Source organism: Halichoeres trimaculatus, unplaced genomic scaffold, assembly GCF_033239565.1.
Source record: "Halichoeres trimaculatus isolate MK-OKI-2021-1 unplaced genomic scaffold, fHalTri1.1 fHalTri1_scaffold_15, whole genome shotgun sequence".
NCBI classification, from domain to species: Eukaryota; Metazoa; Chordata; class Actinopteri; order Labriformes; family Labridae; genus Halichoeres; species Halichoeres trimaculatus.
The window spans coordinates 13,035,621-13,052,853 of NW_027437193.1; the positions used below are offsets into that span (position 1 = coordinate 13,035,621).

Consider the following 17,233-nt stretch of genomic DNA (forward strand, 5'->3'; position numbering starts at 1 on the left):
ATTTTTGTTAAAAATAAATAAATAGAAAAATAAAAGGTTGCATGTTCTCTAATTAAAGTACTGTTATTTGTAGATCCTCTGCAGCCCTAATGAGGACACACAAAGAGTTAAATAACGCATGTACTTGTCAAAACAAAGCTTCACACATTTATATTCACAGAGCATACACAAGAGTTTCAGTGAGCAATAAGAATCCTCCTGGGGCGTCAAGGTGGCTCAGCTGGCATCTTATCCCCTTTTGTTTCTCCCAATTATCCCCCTCTCTCTCCCTCTACAGTGAACTATCAGATAAAGGTAAAACCATAAAGAAAAATCAGCAGCCTGGGATTAGAGGCACTCATGCACTCCTTTCCAGAAGGCAGTAGATTGTATTCGTGCGCAAAATATCAATGCTCATTGCATTGGCTCGTGTAAAAGGCTTTGTAAAACAACTATATTCATTAAAGGATCCTTGACCCCATTGGTTGAAAACCCAGAGGACATCTGCACCAGTGGCGATGGGTGCACATGACATGGCCAGTGATTCAAACATCCAGCTCTGGTGCATTTTGGCTATAAATAAATAAAACCTGACTCCATATACAAAATGTGAGTCCATCTGCTTTGACAGGTAGTTGTACGGTCATGTGCAACAATATCAGTGGTCAAGGAAATGTTTTTTGGCTGTGTGATGATCGGATATGAAGCGGTTTGTTCTTAGCAGTTATTGATTATTTTGGTGTTGTCAGAAAATGTAATGTTTCTCAATCTGAAGTGTGACAATTGTGCTGCCTTATGGGGTGCAGATGAGGCCAGGATACACAAACAGTTGTCACTCTGGCGAGGAAAGCAGTCTTAAAAGCAGGGCACAGAGAGGGCATACTGTGAAGAACGATAGTGCAAAAAGTGTCAAAAGAATGCCTCTTTCAGAGACACTGTCATTATTTCAGAGTTGTTTGGGAGTCAATTTCTTCTGTGCTGAAGACCAAAAAAATGGAAAAGCAACACTGGGTTGTCTTTGTGCCCTCAAAAAACATGCCTTTTATTCTTGCTTGGGTAATTTTGAAAAGACAGAAAGTCTCTATATGTTATGGTCTCATCGATTCAATCCACATCTTTACAGTCTTTTTAAAAAATAAATCAACCAGACAATTGCTGGATGCTGCCACTTTAGTTTTTATTAAAAAAAGAAGGAAAACCAAGAAAGTGGATCATATCGACCAATTTCTGAGCTCTTAACATGGTTGCCCTGTCTGTCAAGTAATAGATTTAAAAAAAAAAGTCTCTTCAGGTTTTTGAAGCCAAGAACAGTTATCGTTGATCCTCTGATAGGCTACAAACCACCCAGACCACTCAGACTGTCCGAGATGGGTCAGCTGTCCGTCTACAGAGTCAAAACCAAACAGGAAGATGCAGGTTTCGGTTTTTAGGCTCCATGTCCCTGGGACAAATATTTCAGAGAAGTGCAAGTCTGCTGAAACACTCAATCTTCTTCAATCAAGGCTAAGACTCCTCAGATCACAGCTGCCTGTCCTTGGATTACCTCAATGAGTTTCTTTGAAGCAATCACTGTACTGCAACTTTGACTAACACAAAACAGTTTTTTAACCTTTGTTCTTTATTTGATCTCCTCTTGACTGTTTGAGCACTGTTTGTAGTGGTCATTAAAAAGTCTTGTGTGTTTATTCTGCCTTTCTGGTGAAGAGTTTTTGAAATCTTGTGTGAAATAATAAATGAAAAGGACTGGATTCATAAAGCATGTTCTCATCTCTGAAGTTGATCATTCACAGCATATTAGCGCTACATGTCACATTCACATTAGACTTTGATGACAGTGGCTAGGAGGTGCCAGCACCCATCAGTAAGAAGTAATCACATTCACATGCTGCTAGCACAGCCACTGGGATCAAGTTTGGGCTCTGTGTCATGCCCAGGAGCACTTTGGGATGTGGACTGTGGGACCTTGGTACAAACCACCAACCTTTAATGACCTACTCTACCACAGAGCTACAGCGAGTCCTTAAGTGCACTTAAAATCGCTGAAATTTGCTTCATGAATAAACCTGATTTGTCAGTTGATGACTCTTGAAATGTATCTCATTGAAAATATGTTGCTGAGCATCATGGGCCATTTCCTCATCAGCAGCTGAGATTTTTAAACAAGCTGCAGGATTTGTTCCCATTACACACATACTCAGATATATTTGATTCTCTGCCTTTCATCTCACTGTATGATCACCATGGCGACACATGTGGGAGTAATGTAATTATATGTATCGATTTATGGCTGTTAAGAATGTAGGATTGCCTGTGTTACGATGCGTTGCTTGTGACCCAACAGAAAAGATTTCGGATCCAACATGTGTTGAAAATTTTGTGCGCTGCTTGGCCCTTGACAACAATAATTGCACGATGCAAGTTCCTGCCTGCCAGAAGGTGCATTACAAACACACAGCTACACACTCCGGATGTCAGCTATTCCACAGTGACATGCACCAAAACGCATAAAGGGGCTAACAGTATTAACATGACACCTCCAGATTACATTTGTCAGCCGACTGAGCGGAAAAAATATGTTTGAAGATAAGCAACAGGACTTCAAGTGACGCACAGATAAATATGAGATCAAAAAACCTGACAGCTTTTTTTGGTCAGTATCTGTGGACTGTGTGCTACAAACACCAGCTATCTTATTCTTCCTGCAGAGTTTAAACTATGGATGAATTATGCACTAAAAATGTTCATCCCTGCTAATTTCCTGTCTCTTTAAAGATAACAACTCATTAATTTATTTCTACTTACTGTAAATGAGCACATTAGGACCTCGCTGTTTATTTTCTTTCCATTACATGTAAATGAGAGGCACCAGGAGATGAATAGACTCATAGAGGGCACAAACCGTTTCTGGCCTCAGTAAAGTTCACAGATCCCTCATATACTGATGGCTAACTTTAACCTCTGCGTTCACAGCTCCACTATTTACTTTAGTTTCTGGATGCAGTCAATGGTCTGCAGGAAGCATCGGTCCAGAACGAGGGAATACCTCTGAGGAGAAGGATGGAGAAAGGAGTCATTCAAACCTGGAATGACAAATAGGTGAGGCTGTTTACGTACGCTGTGTTTACATAAGTTTGTGTTTGGTTTGGTGGGTTATTGGGCATTTTGGAATAAATCTACACCTCCCTGCGTAATACAGCTACATAAAACAATATTAAAATTGTCTGGTGAAGTGTAATTTATTTGAAAGTGATGACACTCTTTAATCACTGGAGTAAACAAGAGTGGTCAAATTAATCTGAGTCAACATTGGTTTTTCAGAGAAATTACAAATGAGTAATGAAGAGCAAGGGACTTCATTTAAGACCAAAAGCTGGTTACTTTGGCTTTTTTTTTCCATCAGCTAGCATAGTCAAATACAAGCTTCAGGTTACACATTTAGGAATATGTCACACACAAAACAGGAATTTCTTTTTTTAAAAATGTACCAAGAGAAACATTTTCTCTGGAATTGAAAAAGTAAGAAATCTTGAGTTCTTGCTTCATAGACACTCTTCCTGACACACATTCCTACATTTGATACACATTTGTCAGTGTTCTGGGCTATGTAGGCATGTGCAATCACATCTTCTCCTCCAGTGACACATCTGACTCGATTGCATTAAAGCGTGCCTTGCGTCCATCCAGGAGGTATTCAACACAAGCTGTTTTTTGTTACCCTGAGCATAAAGGCTTTCTTCATCACATCCAAACCCTGATATTTTTGTCTTGTGGCACTTTTCTCGCTCAGTCCAATGGGGACCTGCCAATCTCCCACAGGGTCCTGGAAGAAATAGTGCGGTATTTGAAGGAGCACACTAACCCAGCCAGGGTTTTAAATTAAGCGTGATGTGGAGGAGAGCGGAGGGGAGGGTTTCTGCTGAAATCCCTTTGGCTACATTGGAAGAGAAAAAAAAATTCGGATGTAAGTGTAAATGTAGAGGCTATGCATATCCAGACAACCTCTGGATTAAGAAGCTGAGATCACACACTGTACGTACATGTGACATGCTCTGGGGAGTGTACTGAGGACTACAGTGGGAGTTTGTGCAGCTTGACTCCGGATTCATTCACAACCACTATTCCCACATAGCTGGTTTTAAGTCAGAAATGATTAGCAGTAATATTCAAAAGGAATAGTAAAAGTTTGGGTAGCTTTGCAGAGGTTTTACTGTTTAGAATGGCCTGTCAGAGATTTACAGCAACCATCTGGAGCCTAAAGAACAACATTTTGCGATGGTTACAGCTAGGAAGGTTTATAATGTCTGAAAATATTCAAAGCCTTTTGTTTACCCTTCATCTATAAAACCAGATGACAGATAAATCAACAACGTTCCTAAAAAACAGTCACTGTTGCTCTTTTTACCTGTCATACACCTCAGGGTCCCAGCGGCAGAGGACATCTGAAGATTAATTTAAAAGAGACAGTGACATTTATAAAACAACAAACACAAAAGACAAAAAAAGCACAGGGTGACATGCTGTCATCATCAAAAACTTGAGCATCAGTAGGAGCAATTGTCTGTTGCCATCAGGGTTCCACTGAAACAGCTGCCGTAAAAGGCTCTTAAGTGGTTAAACTGAGGTCAGTAAATGCACAAAGTAAGCATCACAAATGCTCTTCTGGGGGATCTATATGATGATCATGTGGCAGGAAAGGGGAGCCTGTTTCCTGATGCCTGCTGTGTGTCACTGTGACAGGAGAAGGTAGGGCTCAGCTGGACGTGAGGCTGAGCAGGAACCAGCCCAATCCCCTGGTTAGTGTCTTGTCTGGGCTGTCACAGAGGCTGCAGGAAAAAACACGCTTGACTTGTCTCATCACGTCACAGCCGGGCCGCAGGTCACAGTAGAGACGGCTCTTTAGCGGTGCCCTCAGCACCACTGTTTACTCCAGCTCACTGGACAGCCAGAATACAACATCTATATGAGCGCGAGTATTTCTACGTAGCCCAGACATGAGGGTCAGAGTGGGCTCTGTCTGCAGGCAGAGTGACCACTGACATATATCATTATTTCTGTGGAGTGACGAAACTTTAAACCCTTTGAAAAACTGGGAAGCTTCCTCATTTTCAGAACCAGTCCAAGGTGTTGAAAAGAGGGAGATTAAATGTTTAAACAGTCTTGGTTGTCTTTGGAAATTCAATGTTGATCAGAGGCTCCTGCCAGCCTGCTCTGTGGGACACTGCACCCGAGGGACAAAGTTGTCATTGCCACAGACAAGACAGACAGACAAGTGAGAAATTCACGAGTAAGGCTTTTTAATAACATTTAACTGCTTGAAACGGCTAAATCATGCTGTCATATGGCGTTGACGTACAAGTCCTTACTTTGGATTGTATTTTGTCCTCTCCAGCTGTTGCTCCAGGGTCACTAGCCTGTGGTGTGTCTCCTGGTACTTCTGTTCAGCCTCCAAAAGCTTCTGTTTCATCTCCAAGTGCCTGGAAGAGCCAAGGTCACTTTTTAGTTACTAATGACTTTAACTAATGATATTCTTCTTGATGGTGACAAATTGATAACATTAATGGTGAGATTTAATTTTTTTTTTTCATAACAAAACAACAACAAAAACAGCTTGCATTAGCCAGTGTGACAGTTCTAGAGTGATTTTAACATTGTTTATTTGTTTACAAACATATTAATTTCATAGTGATTCATATGAATTATAAGGTTATTCAGAACATTACAAATGTGATAAAAAGAGTAAATGTGTTAAAAGTGTTCAATAATGTGCCATAGACTGATAAGAATTGGACCCTATGCAAGATCATTTTGAGGTCAAAGGTCATCAGACCAGACATTAAAGCAAAGCATGACCCCTGACCTTTATGGATCGGAATGAACAGACAAGACAGAGGCATGCAGCTCCTGAATGGGACTTAATTATTGGTTCAACATGGACACACAGTACTTGAATTTGTTTTCTTCTTTGTAAACTGATTTGTTAAGAATTCCGAAGAACAGAATAGCGCATGTCAGCGACTTGTACTTTGTGTTTGTAATTTTCACATTATCTGAACAATATCACTGCCATGTTCTGAGTCTGAGACAGACTGAGAAAAATACTGACTAAAGATTTGTTTATATAAAGAAAATATTTCATTGATAGAAACCTGAGGGATACAGAAGTATCTCGTTTTAATAAACTTGTACCTTTTTATATCAGAACATTTTTTGTGAAATATTACATTTGTATTTGTATGCTGTCAACCTTGAGTCATCTATTCAGTTAAGCTTGCACTATTTTGATCCTTTCAGCACTCAGTAGCTAAGCCCCTGCAGTGTCTTCCTGCGTCCTGCAGTAGCACTGACTAAAAAACACAACTGCACTCAAAACAGCACAATTTAAAAATCTATATATTGATTGGTCAGCAAATAAAAAGTAAGTTACACCTCATGTTGATAGCTCAAACTGTCATCAAAACTTTAAGTTTAAGAGACGATGAGCTTAGCATACAGGTACAGCTACACATATGATGATGTCACAGTCAAAAGCCTGCACACCACTGTTTAGACCTGTGGATGAAACTAAAATAAGTCCATATCATGTTTCATTGGGTTCACAGACAAAGAGTCTGGTAAAAATGCAAACAAGGACGTCACTGATTTTTGAACATGTGATTCAAAATATTATTTCTATCAGCCACACGTTTCTTTGTGGGGTCCCTTTTTTCAGATAATACCATCTGTGACATCATTCTCAGGTTTAGCAACGGTTGTGCAATCGCCTGCATTTAAGCCACACTTTCTGGAGAATCATTGTGTCTCTTCGTCTTTCATTCCCTTGGAACTGTAGCTGTGAGTGATTGCTGGTCTCAATCAAAGATAATTCGTAACTGTCTTGACGGAGCGCTGGCATTCAAAGACTACACACCGATACAAGACAGTCACACTTTTTCAGCCACGTTTTAAGAACAAAAAAGGCCCTGTTTTCATCTTCATATTCATCCAACATGATTTCGATCTGATACACAAAAAATGAAGTCAATAAACTTCAGTAATAAGCAAGCAATATGCGCAAATACAAATCCTAAAAGAAGTGAACTAATACTAATACTTTGTTCATACATTCTGTAGGTAACACTTCACATTTAGGGGATTAAAACTGAGAAAGAAATCTTACTTTGTGTGTAAGGTGTTTACCAGCCCATCCCTCTCTGCACAGAGCGCATTATACTCCTCATTATGGGTTATAAGAGCACTCACATCAGCTGAACACTGAGGACACTTTAAAGAGCTTGTACTCCTGAAAAGAGAGGATGATGCTTTTAGAATAACTGATGCCATCAAGTTATTACACAGTAGTACATCAGTTTATATGTGACACATGTATTGAGAAGAGAGCTGCACATTTAGTGTCATTTTCCCACTTACTTAAACTCTACACTGCTCCCAACAGCAGGCAGCACTAGTTTATGACCAAATTTAGAGATGGACCTTAAAAATGAAATAGAGGAAGGAAAATGTAAGAAGTGTTTTAAAGTTTAAACATCAGTATCCTCTCAGTTGTGAGGCATCAAATAATGCAAGCAACCTGATTACATTAATCCCCTGGCAAAAAGACATAATTACTTGCTTTTAAATCGCTGATGTGAGTTGACGGACAAGATGTTCAGTCTTAATGATCATAAGTGTTAATTCTTCAAGATACCATCTTAATGACTTTCAGTTAATAACTGCATGAAAACAAACAATATACATACTCCATTTGTCAATCAGCACACATACCCTGATGATGCCATTCTCTTGTGAATGTCTCCCTCTTCTGGAAGAAAACCTAAACTGTAGTCTGTTGCCCTGAGGTTGGCTCGTCTTTCACCACCCTCTTCCTGCAACAGATGTGAGGGATTCAGTGTTAGAAGAAAATTTGAATGGAGGTAAAAAAAAAAAAAATGTAATAACTACAACTTTAGTAACTTCACATTAGGTGTTGTCATTTTCTTAATTACCTTTGCAGGGAGCTGCTGGATTTCCTCCTCTAGCTCTTTTATCTTGGCATCTTTCAAAGCAACCATCTCCTTCAGTTTTTTAATGAGAGCACTGTGCTCTGGAGACTCGCTGCTCTGCTGTGGTCTCGGAGTAAGCTGGGTGTCTTTGCTTTGTATGTTCTGCTGTTGGCTGAGCCGTTTCAACACCTCCTGCATCTGGCTCTGCTGCTTCTGTCAGAGGGGAAGGTGAAGTGTGGGGCATTTACAAACTTCTCTGAGTCTCTTGTAGCTCATATAAACTTGTAAGTATGGAAAAATTGGCAAAAATATTTTTGCCTTTCCAAAAAAAAGAAAAGTTTGACTGAGATACAAATATTTTGCACATATAGTCATGTTAAAGTAACATATTTAAGTTTGGAATAATGCCTTACCAGCAGAGCAGCCACAAGCTCATCATCATGTTTGCCCTTCTCAAAAAGGCTGGAGATCTGGACCTTCAGAGTTTTTATTTCAACAGACAGGGTTTTGTTTCTGGATTTTGAGGCTTCAAACTTTTTCTTTACATCCTCGTGTTCTTTCAGGAGGGCCTCATGGTCTGCTGAGATTCTCTGTGTTGAAATAGAGCCTTAGTACATGAAATTTCAGTTATCATTTTGTTTACAATCACAGATTACTCACTTCAAATGCTTCTCTTTTCTCCTTTTCCATGGCGCGGATGTAGCTGATGTTTCTGTCTTGAGGAAGGCTTTTGGGTAAGGCCCCCATGCTTGGGTACTCCTCCTCTTCACTCAGAACACTCGGCTGCCTTCGCTGGGATGACTGATTCAGCTGCTGCTCAAGATCCCTGACCTGTCACACAATTTTCAGCTTGGGTAATGTTCAACTGTAACATTGGGTCTTTTAGTTTAATAACACTTGACCTTAAACCATAAATTGCAGATGGTTTTTAACTTATGATTTGCCTACCCTTATCTGAAGAGCCAGAATCTGCTGAGAACGCCCTCTGAAGCTTCCCGGACTACTGAGCAGTTGCTGGAAACTGACCTCCTCGCCAACTTCACTAATCAAAACCTATAGCAGAAGTACCAGCTGATTACATAAACAACTCCAAAAAGCAATCAGGAATTTAGAAGCTTTGTCAAAAAAGGCTTTGTTTTGCTTTGTAACAGTTTGATCAATTTTATCATAAAGAAATTAGAAAGCAATAATGATATGGATAGATTACCTTCTGAGCCACTTTCAGCTCCTGTTTAACAGATTGAACCTGATTGCGGTACTCGATAACTTTCAGCTGGGAAGCAGCTAATTTTTCCTGAAGAGATTTCACCGATGGATCTCCCTGCTTTTGTGAAGAATTAAGAATTATTCCTATTGAGGTGTAATCATTCAACTTAGGAAGAAGAGCTTTAGTTTTGAGGTCATTCTATAAATTACCTGACAGTCTGCGGATAAACTCTTACTCCGTAACTTTTTATCTGTCTTTTGCCCGGATTGAGAGTTAGTCAGAGCATCCTTCAACTGGAGGAAAAATCATATAAAATGAAACAGTGATTATTTAAATCATCATACTGTGAATACAAACAAATTTTTGCACAAAGAAAAGTTGGAAAAAATATCCATGAAATGATACAACTGAACTGTACCTCCTTCTCAAGATCTTTAATTCTGTTCTTGTTTTGCTTGGATTTGATCTTTTCTCTGTGTATTTCAACAGTCAGCTCTTTATTCTTCTTTGAAAGTTCAACAATCTTAGTTACTGCTTTATCTCCAGCCAGGCCTGATGGGCCTGAATGGACAAAAAGGATGTGTCATGTGTAAGCTGTGATGTTAATATTATATTCCTGTGGTACAAAATAAAAGAGAGTCAAAGCATTGTACCTGCAAAAGCTAGTCGCTCTTCTTCTCTTTTCTGCTGCAAGTGTTTGATTTCAAAATCCTTTTCACTGAGAAGTTTCATGAGCCGACCATTTTCATCCCTGAGCTCCCGCAGCTGGTCCAGCAAATTTTCATTTTCATTTTGTAGCAGCCTGCAATGAAGATATTTTAAAAAAAAAAAACAACTAATGGCTGAGGATCACTAATGCTAAAAGTTATGTTAAGTTGAGTTTACTCACTTGTTTTCCAAAGTCTCTGCCTGAATCCCTTGCTTTGTCAGATCCAAATCATCTTGTGAAAAACTGGGACTGAACTTATCTCTCTCTTTCTGTTTTTGTCTTTCCAGTTGCCTTTTCTCCTCCTGTTTTTGTAACTCTTGAAACTGAAGCCTCAGATCATTCAGCTCATCGTCATGCTCCATGATCTATGGTGTAAAGGAGGGTTAAGATGTTGAGACGAAAATCAAGGTAGAAAGAACGACGGGGGACAGCAGTTAAGAACACACATCCCTGAATGCAATGGTAGAGATGCAGTGAAGAGTTTCCGGCTATTGATATTATTTAGCGACTGATAATCAATGTTGTATTTACCAGGTTGCTAATTCTAAGTCCATTCAGAGAAAACTATTCATCTAAAATTATGATTATTTGTGATCGAACAACTTAAGTCTTCTACCTTCAAATGTGAGCCTAAACAAACTTTGCCGTCAAAAAACGCAAGATGACGTGACAATAATTTCCCTTCCAGTGAGTACGTATCTCAAAAGTCTTCTCTGGCCTGTTCCACTTCCAGCCTCCTCACTGAAAGTCACAAGACATAATTTAACAGCTTTTCTCACCTTGTATTAATCCGAATGGTGCCCCTGTGAACTAAGAGGATGCTGTTTTGAGACTCTCTTGGTGCGACTGCGACACTGCTGTATCCTTGGCAACGGTAGACTCGTTTCTCCGGAGAGATCTCGCGGGAGAACACTATCACCGTGAGAATTGGCGGCCCTGCCCCACACTAAGGTTTGTGAAATGAAGTTTGTTATTCGTTTTTAACTCCGTATGCAACTCTAAGTAAATGGTGGCGTGTGTTCTTCCTACCATCTTCTATTTTTTTTAATCCCAAATGAATTCACAGTATGGCGGGAAAACTAAAAGTGATGTTAGCTAACAGGTGCTTTCTACTGAATTGCGAAAAGTAAGTCAGTCATAATGTTTCCCCTTTCCCCATTATGTGCAAGTGGGGGAAACTTCATTTAAGATGACAGAGTGCGTTAGAAAACTTATTGTGGATAAATACAGCAGTATTTTAGCCAAATTTGGGCCCTTGCCTTTTACGTACCATGACCACGAGAGGGAGACATACACCGCTTAACAGCTAAATGGTCATAGTTTCGGCTGAGAGTAGGTTAATTTGTTGTACAATGAAATACATCACTGTCTATTATTTACTAGTAGGTTGAAAAGTCTTTTCATTTTCATGGCAGTAATGAAGTCTAAAGACAGAGAGGTGATGAGGTGTTTGTCATTTAATAGAAACTCCAATAAAGGCAAATAAGTACCCACCCCAAAGCAAAGATTAAAGGTAAGAAACAGCCAAGGCTAGTTGACCTGCATTACCGGCCTCTTATATCTACAGGTGTAATTTTGAACAGACAAAAATGTGTACGTGCCAGCATTCCCTTCTAATTCTATCATATCAGTTACCAAATAGTTACTGAAAATTGTTTCCTGGATTTCAAACACACCCTCCATATTATCTTGATGAGAAGTAGGCCTGCTATTTCCAAAGTCAGGTGACACAACCCTTAAAGTGCATTGAGGTTTCTGTAATGTGGTAAATCATTTCCTGTTTAAATAAGATCATGAGATGGGAGAATACACAATGAGGAAAGCAGATAAGTCTTGTTAAAAAGGAGTGGTAGGGAAATTTTTCCAAACCTGTTATTGGTTGGAGTTTTACAACAAAATGAGCCCTAAACTTTTTATGCACTGTATTTTAAGCACAAAGTTCAACCTTCCAAACAAGAACAGATTTTGCTCTTTATAACTTAAGAATTTTAACTTAAAGACAAAACTGAGACCTTCTGAATTGAGTTGTATTAGTATGAGGTGATCTTAAAAAAGAAAAACTGTGTATCTTGGCATTGTGAGGGTCCAGTTCAACATGGAGAGGTTTTAAAAAGCTTACACGGCACCACTTCAGAACGACAAGACAGGTTCCTTTATTTGCAAGGAAATTCAAAAACTTCAAAAATATTCTACTTGCACTCAACTAAACTTTGTGAATAACTTTAAAAGGATTTTACTTGTTTTACACAGTCTGTGGGCATGTACAGTAGGGTAGATCGGCTTACACAATTAATGAAATTAAAAGCAGCTGTAATGAAAGATTGGACCCTGGTGCATTTTAACAAAATGATATGAGTACGTAAAAAGGACATAGTCTTTAAAATAAAATTTGTAGAACCACCTTTACTAAAACACTAACTGATCTGCATGTTCTTTTGTTTGGAGATTCTGATTGTTTTTCCTCAAACTTGATTACTGGGAGACCACATGCCATCCAGTCTCTCAGTATCTTGTTCACCAATGCTCTAGCATGTAAGCTAAAGAATGCTTTAAGGTGCAAGTATTTTTCATTTGGCAATAAAAGACCTGGGTTAGTTTATGAAAGAATACAACTGGTGAGAGGCAATACAACGATGGCAGAAATGGTCACACTTCCCACAATTGCTTTCTATGATCTTCCTCATACTGTTTTACACTTGCATTTATTCACACACTCATTCAAATAAAAGGCAACAAAACTCTGCTACAGTAATAGAAGTTAAGCTGGCCACACACAAAGTTCAACCATAGTAAAAACTGCCAGGATCAATATACCTTCTTTTCATTACAGAAGTGACGGCATGACCATCTGGTGCACTATCTCAAAGATAGGAGCTGTAATCAATAAGTTATAAATATGTACAGTAGAGGTGAGGTTCTGAAGGGACGTGTGCATACAAAAATGATGACACATCTCTAAAAAGTAAAAGCTTTTACACACCTTAATATGAGGTAATATTAAGGGACATAATATAATGGCACAAGAGTCTATGTTCACTTGTGTTCCACTGCTTTCTGTTGTTCTCTGGGTTTGACAACGTAGTCTCTGTACATTGTATATATGACCCCTGAAAACAGACAAGAAATGGGAGATAAGTTACATGACAGCCTGTATATCTACTGAAAAACAAGAGCAAGGTGCAGGGGACTTTATTTCATTACAAACGATATAGAAAAAAAGCCAGAGCAAACCAAAAGTAGAAGTAAATCAATGAAACAAATATTGATGTGTTACATACCAAGAGTCATGGCTCCAACCACAAAGCCTTGGGCAGCTACACGCATATGGATCAGGTGAACTGACATTTTAGTATCACCTCTACTTTTCATTTTCAGCAGTCTGTATCCAACGATGGCAAAGAATCCAGCCATTCCTACAGTGGAACAAAAAGATGGATCAGACTAATTTATACATACTGAATGTGACAAGCTGTGCAACCCTAACACATTGACATTACAATGACAGTTGATACTTTGCCACAACATACAGGTTTCTAATCTGACTCTAGTTCCCTCTACTCCTCATGATGTAACATGTAGAGCACAATGTACTTACCCACAGGAACGAATGGATTTTCCTTTGCTTTTCGCATGAATTTGGACTCATTGTCTTCGTAATCAGACATTTTCCCTGAAAACAAAATAATAGAGTAAAGCATTTAAGTAGTGACTCATTGTTGGCGTTACCTAAGCATAGCATGCTAGCTCGTTCACTAAGAGGATGCAGTGTTTTATTATGAAAACTAGTCTCTGACAACTTATATCACTGTGGGTAGATATGCACATACAAAATGCTGGGGGAAACTATTTAAAATTTTCCCACAGTTTAAGAAAGTTAAAGTTAACACTATCACATGGACTACTCAGAGGTTACGTATGAAGGACAGAGAGGAGTCACACCCCTTTCTAGGCCTTAAAAACTTTATATTCCGATACCAGACGTTTGAATGTTTCATTACTCTATGTGAGATGCTAGGTTACAGTATGTGCTAGTGGTGTATGTACATTTTGTTCAAAGGTTAAACAGAAGCAATACTGGGAACATTACAGTACATGGCGAGGAGCTGTGGTTATGACGGCTGAAATAATCTTTAAATTGCGCCACAGATGCTGAAATGTTCCTTACCTGTGTAAGCTGTTGTCGCCGAAAAAATAAGCCGGATAAGAAGTGATCAAGAGGAGGGTTAATATGTCTTATGAACCACAGTTCACACGCACTTAATGAAGGAAATAGCCGGCTACTACGTGATGTAACTATCGCCGCACGCACGCATATCTGACGTCACTTGGTGTTGCGTTCATATTATAGGAGGAAAATGCTACAAACAAAATTTACCGTTGCAATCAAAACTTACAAGTTAAAGTCTGATATATTTTAATGACTTGTTTTAATGTAACTTTTCTATCAAAGAAATCTAAAATAAAAGGAGATAATCCTGTTTCGCTTTCTTCAGTGGGGCAAGGCTACAGTTTCGTTTCACTAAGGTGCAACAGTATGACAGTATTGGTAAATCCGAGGTTTCACCAACGCAGCATCAATCGTACCACCCCCTTACAAAATCAAAGATAGTAACACTAATGCGACATCGTACTTCCGGCCGTGAAGCCGTTTATGGCCTTTCGTAATGAATAATTACAACCTCCTTTAGAACAATGTGGAGGGAATCATCTTGTTCCATGTGTTGATCTTTGAAAGGACGTAATCGTGTACTCAGACCTCAGGCGCTCGTGGCTGCACGTTTCTGCAACGTGCTGGTCTCGCGTGAGAATAATGCCACCGAAATACAAGCCCTATAATAATCTCAGTTCATAGTCCACATATTGGGCGTTATAGCCTACTTTTTAGCGACACAGGATATTACAATAGATTTGATGGTTTGTGAATATTTAACCTCCTTATTCCTCAGAAAGTAGTCCAAATATACTTAAATACAAATTTTGGAATAACAGAAAAACCCATGTATATTTTATGCTCATTTTGAATTTGATGCCAGCAACACATTTCAAAAGCATTGTGAAAAAGAAAATCTTCCAAATTTTAATGCTTTTAAAAACAAAATTTCCTATTTATATTTGTCTTAGAGAGCCCGTAGTTTAAAAATTTGATCATTTTCTCAGCTTGGTATTGAGTAGATTAAGGGGAATTTTACATCTACAGTACAATGAAGTACACAATATCACTGGAGAAATCTGAGCACGTAAAGTGTACGACTGAAAACTCACTTGTTCTAACACAGTACTGCACTGAAAATAAACATGGCTCTGCTGTGGAAATTACAACATGAGCACAAAATCACTTCCAAAATCAATTGTCTATTAAGTTTGCCAGTGCGCTACTGCATTACAAATGCATGTTGAAACTGAATCATGCCAAGTGGTAACCATGATGATTCTCACAAAAACTGTCTGAATAGTCTTTCCTTTGCATTAAAGATAAAACTTCATTCACAGAATGAAAAACAAAAAACAAAACAAAACAGGAGAAGCCCTTCATAAAATAAATGTTGACTTCAAACAAACAAGAAGATTATGGTAAAAAGAATGCTCTTGGTATTAATTTACACGGTAGTAGCATTACTATTTGCCCGAAAATGCTGTTCCTATGTAAATGATTGGCCAATACGTAACAACAGTTTACGATCTTATGCTGGAAATGTTCCTGTGTAATGAAGCAAGAGCTAATTTGGCTTCTGTTTTTCAAAAACAGCACATCATAATTTTGCAAGAGCTTCTGGTTAATTTTCAAAGATGAAAATTAAAAACAGATTTGCAGGCATAGTGAACATGTGACATTTTAATTATGCAATTTAGTAGTCTCTGTTTCTACTGATCTTGTACCAGGCCCTGATGGACTGGTGATCAAAGACCAGAGATGAATAAAGGAGGAAACAGCTGGCATTAATGACCCTTCAAACATCCTTTCAAGAACAGCAGCAAATTTATTTATTCTCCTTTTATTTTTATTTTAGAGTTGGATTTGGTATAACATCTTATACTATGCTGTAATCTGATGGAAGAGTGAGATTGAGAATTATCATCTAACACTTGATTGGTAGGTTAGTTTTGGCAACTCTTTATGAGTACTTGAGTACAGACAAGGAAGTGACATCAAATTTATCATAATATAATGATATTTAACATTGGTCATAACTGAAACAGCCTCACTCATACAGGCCTGGGCTATGCAGTTTTATTGGTAATAAGGTACACATCCCCCTCCAGTGGTGAGTTTGTGAATCAGTATTGAAGTGAGATAACCCCTGTTATATTTTAGTGTTCCTGTAAAGATGAGGCATGATATATAAAACTGATATAGAAAAGCTATTATTCAGCAATTTATTGTAGCACCGAATAATGCCCTTCATGAACTTTTAACCATTTCAATGATTGCACTTACCAGAGAGCGGTCTTATTTCAAGCGTTCAGTGCATGTGATTGTGTAACATTTATTTATGTATGTTTTTAAAGCAGTGAGCTTTTATCAGAGCATCATCAAGAAATTCTCAGCATGGTTGGAAATCATTGATTACAAGCACCAAATTTCCCTTCCCATGACCTTGTTTGACCCATGAGAGTACAACTTCCCCACGGGAGTATCATCAACACATGACCTGTGCATCCAGAGCTTCACAAAACTATTCGTCATTGCCAAGCAGAAAAGTCTTACACAACGATGAGTATAAACTACTGGACTCTGGAGTGGGAGAAATGGGAAGTACCCAGTCATGCTGTATCTTTAAGATCAATGAACACATTTCTGAAACGAGGAGACTGATACCCTCTAAAATATGACCCACGTGTTTATCTTAGGCAGGTTTTCAAGGATGGGTTTCTCTTGAGGTGTAAATTTGACAAAAAACCTAGACTTTAGACCAATATCTGATACACAAAAATTATGAAATCAATAAATACAAGAAAAGAAAAACTTCATAGATAAAATGTGACAGTTGAGTCCAATCAGCTGTGAAACCCAACTAATAACTTGATATGAATGACTGATTGACTGATTGACTGATTGATTGATTGATTGATTGATTGATTGATTGATTGATTGATTGATTGAATGAATGAATCTTTTATTTTGATCATGTAGATCACAACCTAAACAGAAAAAAATACAAATGGGAGAATTAGATAAAAAGTAAAAAAAAAAACAAGACAAAAACTTCCTAAGGTCCTCATTTTATGCAAGCAAAAAGAAGTAGAAAGTTTTATCAGTTTATCTAATCCACACCTTTCTAATACTATATCATATCATATAATCCCATATTTAATGCTTAAGTGTTGTCTAGTCTGAGGACACTGTCTTTACTCCAGTTT

General features: G+C 38.4%; 2 protein-coding genes across 2 annotated transcripts; both read right to left on the minus strand.

Moving 5' to 3' along the window:
• Positions 1-1,321: 1,321 nt before the first annotated feature.
• On the minus strand, positions 1,322-10,757 carry ccdc13 (coiled-coil domain containing 13). Its single transcript, XM_074688868.1, has 15 exons — positions 10,654-10,757; positions 10,055-10,239; positions 9,819-9,967; positions 9,584-9,726; positions 9,375-9,458; positions 9,166-9,282; positions 8,907-9,011; positions 8,619-8,789; positions 8,372-8,548; positions 7,962-8,171; positions 7,741-7,841; positions 7,387-7,449; positions 7,136-7,258; positions 5,343-5,453; positions 1,322-5,197 (listed from the first exon to the last, which is right to left on the minus strand). Exons 2-15 carry the CDS (start codon positions 10,234-10,236, stop codon positions 5,155-5,157), a joined length of 1,779 nt encoding a protein of 592 aa, XP_074544969.1. The 5' UTR covers positions 10,237-10,239; positions 10,654-10,757; the 3' UTR covers positions 1,322-5,154.
• Positions 10,758-12,117: 1,360 nt separating this feature from the next.
• Positions 12,118-14,192, minus strand: higd1a (HIG1 hypoxia inducible domain family, member 1A). Its single transcript, XM_074688950.1, has 4 exons — positions 14,040-14,192; positions 13,470-13,544; positions 13,153-13,287; positions 12,118-12,981 (listed from the first exon to the last, which is right to left on the minus strand). Exons 2-4 carry the CDS (start codon positions 13,537-13,539, stop codon positions 12,908-12,910), a joined length of 279 nt encoding a protein of 92 aa, XP_074545051.1. The 5' UTR covers positions 13,540-13,544; positions 14,040-14,192; the 3' UTR covers positions 12,118-12,907.
• Between the last annotated feature and the right edge of the window lie 3,041 nt (positions 14,193-17,233).

What these genes read in the sequence shown, in the direction of transcription:
- ccdc13 (XM_074688868.1), bottom strand. Translation starts at nt 10,236, where the DNA reads ATGGAGCATGACGATGAGCTGAATGATCTGAGGCTTCAGTTTCAAGAG. An exon ending in AGAAAAGAGAAGCATTTGAA is followed by an intron (nt 8,549 to 8,618) that starts GTGAGTAATCTG and finishes ATTTCAACACAG; the next exon opens with AGAATCTCAGCAGACCATGA. An exon ending in TCCAGCAGCTCCCTGCAAAG is followed by an intron (nt 7,842 to 7,961) that starts GTAATTAAGAAA and finishes CATCTGTTGCAG; the next exon opens with GAAGAGGGTGGTGAAAGACG.
- higd1a (XM_074688950.1), bottom strand. Translation starts at nt 13,539, where the DNA reads ATGTCTGATTACGAAGACAATGAGTCCAAATTCATGCGAAAAGCAAAG. An exon ending in AAATCCATTCGTTCCTGTGG is followed by an intron (nt 13,288 to 13,469) that starts GTAAGTACATTG and finishes GTTCCACTGTAG; the next exon opens with GAATGGCTGGATTCTTTGCC. An exon ending in GGTTGGAGCCATGACTCTTG is followed by an intron (nt 12,982 to 13,152) that starts GTATGTAACACA and finishes GTCTGTTTTCAG; the next exon opens with GGGTCATATATACAATGTAC.